Source organism: Pinus tabuliformis, chromosome 8, assembly GCF_031772625.1.
Source record: "Pinus tabuliformis cultivar Carrire ecotype Pingquan chromosome 8, CPIR1, whole genome shotgun sequence".
Taxonomy (NCBI): domain Eukaryota; kingdom Viridiplantae; phylum Streptophyta; class Pinopsida; order Pinales; family Pinaceae; genus Pinus; species Pinus tabuliformis.
The window spans coordinates 1,679,752,678-1,679,759,833 of record NC_142294.1 but is presented as its reverse complement, the minus strand read 5'-3'; the positions used below and the strand labels follow the sequence as shown (position 1 = coordinate 1,679,759,833).

The window sequence follows — 7,156 nt, the reverse complement described above, 5'->3', positions numbered from 1 at the left end:
AAATATAATGTGTTATTTTGCATTGTTTAAATTATATTTTTGAATGCTAAATAGAATATATCTAGCACCAAATAAATGTTTTAACTATAAAACTTAGTTTTCACACACAAACATATATACATTAAAATATTTTACATAACATGTACATGGAGACATTTTATCACTCAAATTAAAATAATTTTTTTATTATTAATATATTTTTAAGTATATGTCAATATTAATTTGTATTAAAATATTTTATGATAACTCACATTGAATATTTTTTTATACAACATTAAAATATTTTATTTTAACAAAAAAATATATATATATAGATATATATTAAGTTCATATGCACATAAATTAGTTAACATATATCTTCAAATAGTTTATTTAAATATTTTTGAAAAGTATACGATTTAAACATCTTACTCGCACATTTGTTTATTTCTCATTAATTTACAACGTATTCATTTTTTTTATTATAGCTGGCATTATTTTTCAATTTATAAAGTAATTTTTATTTTTTATTTTTATTTTAAAGGGGAACAGACTCATGGACAAACTTACACATCCCCTCATAGTGGGTTGTATGAGCCTCTAGGCTCAACTAGCATAGATCCATCTTAAATACGGATTTAACATGAGTTGAGAGAGATCAAATTTCTTTAAAGCCTAAAATACAATGAGCTATTTTTCATTTTTGAAATTGTATTTTTGAATGCTAAATAGAGTATATATAAGACCAAATAAACATTTTAACCATATATATATATATATATATATATATATATATATATATATATATATATATATATATATATATATATATATATATATATATAATAATAATAATAAAAATAAAATAAAATAAAAATTTTGATGGCCCAGCCCAACGTGTGACGTGGATAACTTGACCCACGTTGTCACTCTACAGGCCCTCGGTAGGTGAACTGTCACTTTTTACAGTTTAATGTCAATTATCCGTAGACTCGACTTGATTGCAATCTGTATGTATTTATTACTACCCTCCTTCCCGGTTGGGGATGGCCACCTGCCGGTTCACCCGGTCTACCCGCCTCCCGCCTTTGTTAAACCCTACTCTTTGTGTTTCGGGTCATTTCACTTCCTGTCGGGCTCAGTCAAGTTCTGCTCTGTGGTTTTTGGTGATGGTTCTCCGGGCTCGATCCTGGCTCTGCTCCACGGTGTTTTCTATGGACAATACACTATGCCCATGTCCTGGGTCTTACTCTGTTGCGGTTCCTGATGGTTTGCTGTGCCTTCGGGCTTTCTCTGCTGTGTTAATGAGTTGCTTGGGCGCGCGTTACCTTGCTGGTCTTCACCTGTGTGTAATGGTAAGTTTTTGGTTTTATGGGCGCTCTCTGTCACCTGGTCTCTTCTGGTTCCGTTAATTAGTTGTGTTCACTGTACAGATTGACTGCAACTTAAGCGCTCCCGGTTGGCTGAGTTCATCCTCGCCTCTGAAGGTAACATATGGTTCTCTGATTTACTCTATCCCTGCTCCTGTTGCAACTTCTCACGGCTCTTGTTCCTTGTTCAGCTAGGGTTATCAGGTTCGGTTCCGCCGGTCTCCTTGTCAACTTGACTGTAAGTACTGTGCGTTTCTTTCGTTTCACATCTCCATTTCTTTCTTTTTTGTATCAATCTACCTTTGGTTTGCCCAAACTCTGTTCTAACCTCGCTCTGTTTTGTATGCAGGTTGTCCTGGTGGCTAGCTGTCGAGGGTTTGGTCACATTCAACCTTCGGCTCCACTCGAACCTGGCTAATCTCGCAAACTGGTAGGGTTTGCTCCGTCTTTAATGTAACTGTAGACTATGGAGGGTTTGGTAGTTTAGGTGTTAGCTCTGTGATGGTTGTGATGAGTCGGCCGTGCCTCTTCCGGCGTTTCGTGACTTTTGTATCTCTGTTCTCATGTAACAATATTTATGGCCGCGTTTTTGAAAAGGCGTTTGGTATTTTGATAATGTTCAGAGGGTTTGTAATTTGTGTGACTTTGTAACAATCCACAGTTATGTGGTGAATCATATTAAATTAACCTCTCTCTCTGCATACAGTATTTGTGTTATTTTATAAAGAAAAATGAAGCAAACAATAATTAAAAAGAAATAACCACAAGCCTAATGACCTGTCCACCTAAGCACGTAATCTTTGTCCTGTTTCTGTTCTCCTTCCATGAGTCAGTCAACTGCCATTCGTCTCCTCGGAGCTGGATGCTCCTGCATCAGGCTCCCGGGGTGGCAAAAAGTCATGGCTCCGTTCCATGAGGTCGTCGACAGAATAGCCTGCTTTCTGTATCTGCGTTGCGTTAAGCCACGAACTGTCCTCTATCGGACGGTTCTTCCACTTGACCAAATACCGCAGATATTCCTTCCTGCGTGTGCGCCTAGCTACCTGTGTGTCCAGAATCCTTTCGATCTCAAGGGGCGGTGCCGTTGGCAGCTGTCTCATCCATGAATTTTCTTCATAACTGGTGTCCCGCGGTGGTTTTGCTACTGTATTATCTTCCGAATCAGCGACATACGGGAACAGATCTGCCACATTAAAAATGGGAGAAATACCAATCCCTGGTGGCAACTGTAACTCATAAGCGTTCGCAGAAAATTTTCGGATGATTTTACAGGGACCGATCTTCTTAAATTTTAATTTGCTGTACTCCCGTTTTGGAAACCTCTCCTTACGTAAATACGCAAGGACTTCATCCCCAACGTTGAACTGAACTTCCCGACGCCTTGAATCAGCTCGCTGTTTATACCTTTGACTGCTGTCTTGTAATTTCAGCTTGACCTGTTCGTGTAAATTGCTCATCGCTTGAGCGAAATCTTCTCCATCAGCACTTCGTTTTTCGAGCTTCCCCAAATCTCGTAATTCATGCACTCCACGTGGATGCATGCCGTACAAAATCTGAAAAGGACTGTAACCAGTGTTGCGATTAGGTGAATCGTTGTATGCGAATTCCGCCTGAGCTAGTACACGGTCCCACGTCCGGGAATTTTCACCTGTTAGACTCCGAAGTAAGTTTCCCAGACTTCTGTTTACTACTTCCGTCTGACCATCCGTCTGTGGATGATAAGCGGAGCTGAACTGTAGCTGGGTATTCAACTTCTTCCACAAAGTTCGCCAAAAATGACCGGTGAACTTTACATCCCTGTCAGAGATAATGGATCTTGGAAGTCCATGCAACCGAACGATCTCAGTAAAAAACAGGTGTGCTATATAAGTGGCATCACTGGTTTTCTTGCAAGGTACAAAGTGTGCCATCTTCGAAAATCGGTCTACCACAACCATTACTGAATCGAAGCCCCGTTGTGTCTTAGGCAAACCCAGAACAAAATCCATGCTGACGGAGTCCCATGGTCGGCTTGGAATAGGTAATGGCAAATAAAGACCAGTGTTCTGACTGTGACCCTTTGCCAGTTGACAAACTTTGCATCTACTCACGTACCTCTGCACATCCCGCTGCAATTTTGGCCAAAAATAGAAATGCCGTACCTGAGCAATCGTCTTGTCTATACCAAAGTGTCCAGCCAGACCCCCGCTGTGTTTTTCCTGAATAATGTTCTCTCGCATAGAGCAGTTGGGAATACATAATTGTCCCCCTTTAAACAACAATCCTTCTTGTAAATTGTAGTCTAACCATAGGCTATTGTTCCTCAACAGAGGGTTTTGGCAAGCCTCATAGGCCTCCTTAAATTCTTCATCTGTCTGATATAGTTCCCTCAGGTGCTCAAAGCCCAAAACCTGCATCGTACTCTCCTGTAAGAGTAGGGTCCTCCTACTTAATGCATCTGCCACCTTATTTGCTTGACCACTAATATGTTTTAGTACAAATGTGAAATTCTGTAGGTACTCAACCCATGCTGCATGCTTATGGTTCAATTTATGTTGCTGCATAATGTACTGTAACGCAGAGTTATCCGTAAATAAAACAAACTCATTACCTAACAGATAATGCCTCCAATGCTTCAATGCTTGTATAATTGCGTAAAACTCTTTGTCGTAGGTTGAGTATTTCTGCCTACTCTCGTTCAGCTTTTCACTGAAATACGCGACTGGTCTGTCCTCCTGACTAAGTACTGCCCCAATGGCTGTTCCACTGGCATCACAACGAACTTGAAAGAGTTTGTTGAAGTCAGGTAGCCTCAATATCGGTCTTTCGGTGATCTTTTTTTTCAAATTCTGAAAACCACCTTCCGCTGCCTCAGTCCAGTGAAAAGGCTGATTTGCTTTCTTGATTGTATCCAGCATAGGTGCGCAGATCTCGCTGAAATTCCTGATGAATTTCCTGTAAAAACTTGCTAGTCCGTGGAAACTTCGGACTTCAAATAAACTTTTTGGAGAGGGCCAGCTAACTATAGCTGCCACCTTTTCTGGGTCCATCTTCAATTCATTTTCTGCAATTACAAAACCCAGGTATACTAACTCCCGCTGAAAAAAAGTACACTTTTTCAGATTGATCAGCAGCTTGTTTTGCTGCAGCTTCCTCAACACACTCCGAACATGCTTGAAATGTTCTTCCCTAGTTTTACTAAAAATCAGAATATCATCCAGATAAACTATTACGAATTTCCCAATGAATTCCTTCAGCACTTCATTCATCAGGCGCATGAACGTGCTGGGAGCATTGCTCAACCCAAATGGCATCACCAGCCACTCATATAAGCCTTCGTTCGTCTTGAAAGCTGTCTTCCACTCATCTCCTTCCCGAATTCGAATCTGGTGATATCCACTCTTCAAGTCAATTTTCGAGAAATAAGCTGCCCCGCTCAGACAATCCATCATATCGTCCATTCTTGGTAAGGGAAACCTGTACCTAACCGTAATTTTGTTTATGGCTCTGGAATCTATGCACATTCGCCATTCGCCTCCCTTCTTTGGAGCCAGCACGGTTGGTACTGCACAGGGGCTCATGCTCTCTCGAATCAACCCTTTGTCCAACAACTCCTGGACCTGTTTCCTGATTTCCTCATGGTCCTTAGGACTCATACGATAAGCTGCTTTATTTGGCAGACTTGCCCCTGGTATAAAGTCAATACAGTGACTAATACCTCTCCTGGGTGGTAGTTCATCTGGAAGGTCATCCACCACGATGTCCCCAAATTCCTGCAGCAGCTTTTGGATTTCCTCGGGCAAATCTGAAATCTGTGTATGCAATATCACTGCTTTTGGTCTTCGTATGACAGCAAAATTTACTTCACTGTCCTCAATCTGTTTTATAAATTCTTTTCCGCCCATCAGCAATGCCTTCACTCCACTGGCTTCTGTTGTACTTTCCTCTTTGATGGGTACAAGCGTGTGCTTGATCCCATCTTTGACAAACTTATAACAATTGGTTTTTCCGTCATGAACTGCGCTCCTGTCAAACTGCCAGGGTCGTCCTAGCAGTATATGACAGACATCCATTGGCATAACATCGCAGATAATTTTATCCTTATACCTGCCTATCTGAAACTCCACCTCACACTGTTCATCAACTAACAGTTGATGTCCTTTCTGCAGCCATGACACTTTGTAGGGAGTGGGGTGCTTCACCTTTTTCAATCCCAGTTTCTCCACCATCTCTACAGCCACTAAATTGTCAGTACTTCCGCTGTCAATGATCAGTTTGCAGCACTTACCCTGTGACTTGCAAACAGTTCGGAACAAAGCCTTTCGCTGATCAGGCTCTGCAACTTCCTTTGCTGGTTTTAACAACACCTTATTCAACACCAAAGCTTCACCTGTCTCTGGTGCGTTCTCTACTTCTTGAGGTGTTGCCTCAGCATCCTCTGGCTGAGCAACATAAGCTCCTCTTCCACCTACCGGTTCACCTTCAGGACAGTCATACGACTTGTGTCCCAACTTGTGGCAACGATAACACTGGACAGTTCCTCTGCCCCGACCATTTCCTCGTCCTCGCTGAGCTGGTCGTCCTCCTCTAGTGCTATTGTCCTTTTCTGCTGTACCAGCAGACTTAGAACTGCTGCCTTCTTCACTTGAACCTGTACCTCTACCTCTACCAAAAGCCTTACCCTTGCCCCTGCCAGTTCCACCTCCTCTCCTGGCATTTTGCTTCCGGTTAATTTTCTCCTCTGCCTTTAGTGCAAACTGGTATGCTTCATCCAAAGTTCTGGGTGAGAGGATACCGATCTCATCCAGTATTTCCCCCCTCAAACCATTCACATATCTGGCTGTCTTCTCTGGGGTATCTTCCACATACCCTGCTCGCAAATTCAATTTATAAAATTCCTCTGTAAATTCTTTAACAGTCATCCCTCTCTGTTTTAGGTTCTGCACCTGTCTATACAACATGATCTGATAATCTTTCGGCAGAAACTTTTCCTTTAGTTTTGCCTCCATTCTGGCCCACTTCTTAATAGGTTGTTTGTGTAACCTCTTCCTTTCCGCCTGAACGCTGTCCCACCACAAGGACGCATGTCCTTTCAGCTTGGTGGCGGCAAACTTCACCTGTTTGTCTTCACTAGTTTCCTCAAATTCAAAATATTTGTTTACTTCACTTAACCAATCCAGCAACACGTCTGCAGACAGACTTCCGTCATAAGTGGGTAGCTCGTGCTTTGGCTTATGGCTAGACAGCAAAACTGACTTTAATAACCGAAATTCCGGTGTCACCCCTTCAAATTCATCTTCCGGTTCTGCTACATCTTCGTCACTATCATCTGCTGGGTCTCTCCTTCCCCCAGCTTCCACCACTGCCAATCTCTCATGCAAAGCACGAATCTCTTCACGGAGTTCCTCTTCTGCTACCCTCCGGACCGCTCTTCCTCTTCCTCTTCCTCTTCCTCTTCTGCCAACCTCCATTTGCTCTTACTCAACAAACCTGCTCTGATACCACTTTTGATGGCCCAGCCCAACGTGTGACGTGGATAACTTGACCCACGCTGTCACTCTACAGGCCCTCGGTAGGTGAACTGTCACTTTTTACAATTTAATGTCAATTATCCGTAGACTCGACTTGATTGCAATCTGTATGTATTTATTACTACCCTCCTTCCCGGTTGGGGATGGCCACCTGCCGGTTCACCCGGTCTACCCGCCTCCCACCTTTGTTAAACCCTACTCTTTGTGTTTCGGGTCATTTCACTTCCTGTCGGGCTCAGTCAAGTTCTGCTCTGTGGTTTTTGGTGATGGTTCTCCGGGCTCGATCCTGGCTCTGCT

The 7,156-nt window shown here is 42.4% G+C and overlaps 1 protein-coding gene across 1 annotated transcript; it reads right to left on the bottom strand.

Annotated features, from left to right (window-relative positions):
* Positions 1 to 2,096: 2,096 nt before the first annotated feature.
* LOC149242673 (uncharacterized) lies at positions 2,097 to 6,799 on the bottom strand. The gene is made up of 7 exons (XM_089370945.1): positions 5,531 to 6,799; positions 5,326 to 5,376; positions 4,949 to 5,206; positions 4,441 to 4,517; positions 4,021 to 4,283; positions 2,358 to 3,939; positions 2,097 to 2,217 (listed from the first exon to the last, which is right to left on the bottom strand). Exons 1-7 carry the CDS (start codon positions 6,797 to 6,799, stop codon positions 2,097 to 2,099), a joined length of 3,621 nt encoding a protein of 1,206 aa, XP_089227071.1.
* Positions 6,800 to 7,156: the final 357 nt, after the last annotated feature.

What these genes read in the sequence shown, in the direction of transcription:
- LOC149242673 (XM_089370945.1), bottom strand. Translation starts at nt 6,799, where the DNA reads ATGGAGGTTGGCAGAAGAGGAAGAGGAAGAGGAAGAGGAAGAGCGGTC. An exon ending in AGAAACTGGGATTGAAAAAG is followed by an intron (nt 5,377 to 5,530) that starts GTGAAGCACCCC and finishes ATATACTGCTAG; the next exon opens with GACGACCCTGGCAGTTTGAC. An exon ending in GCTGATCAATCTGAAAAAGT is followed by an intron (nt 4,284 to 4,440) that starts GTACTTTTTTTC and finishes AAGTTTTTACAG; the next exon opens with GAAATTCATCAGGAATTTCA.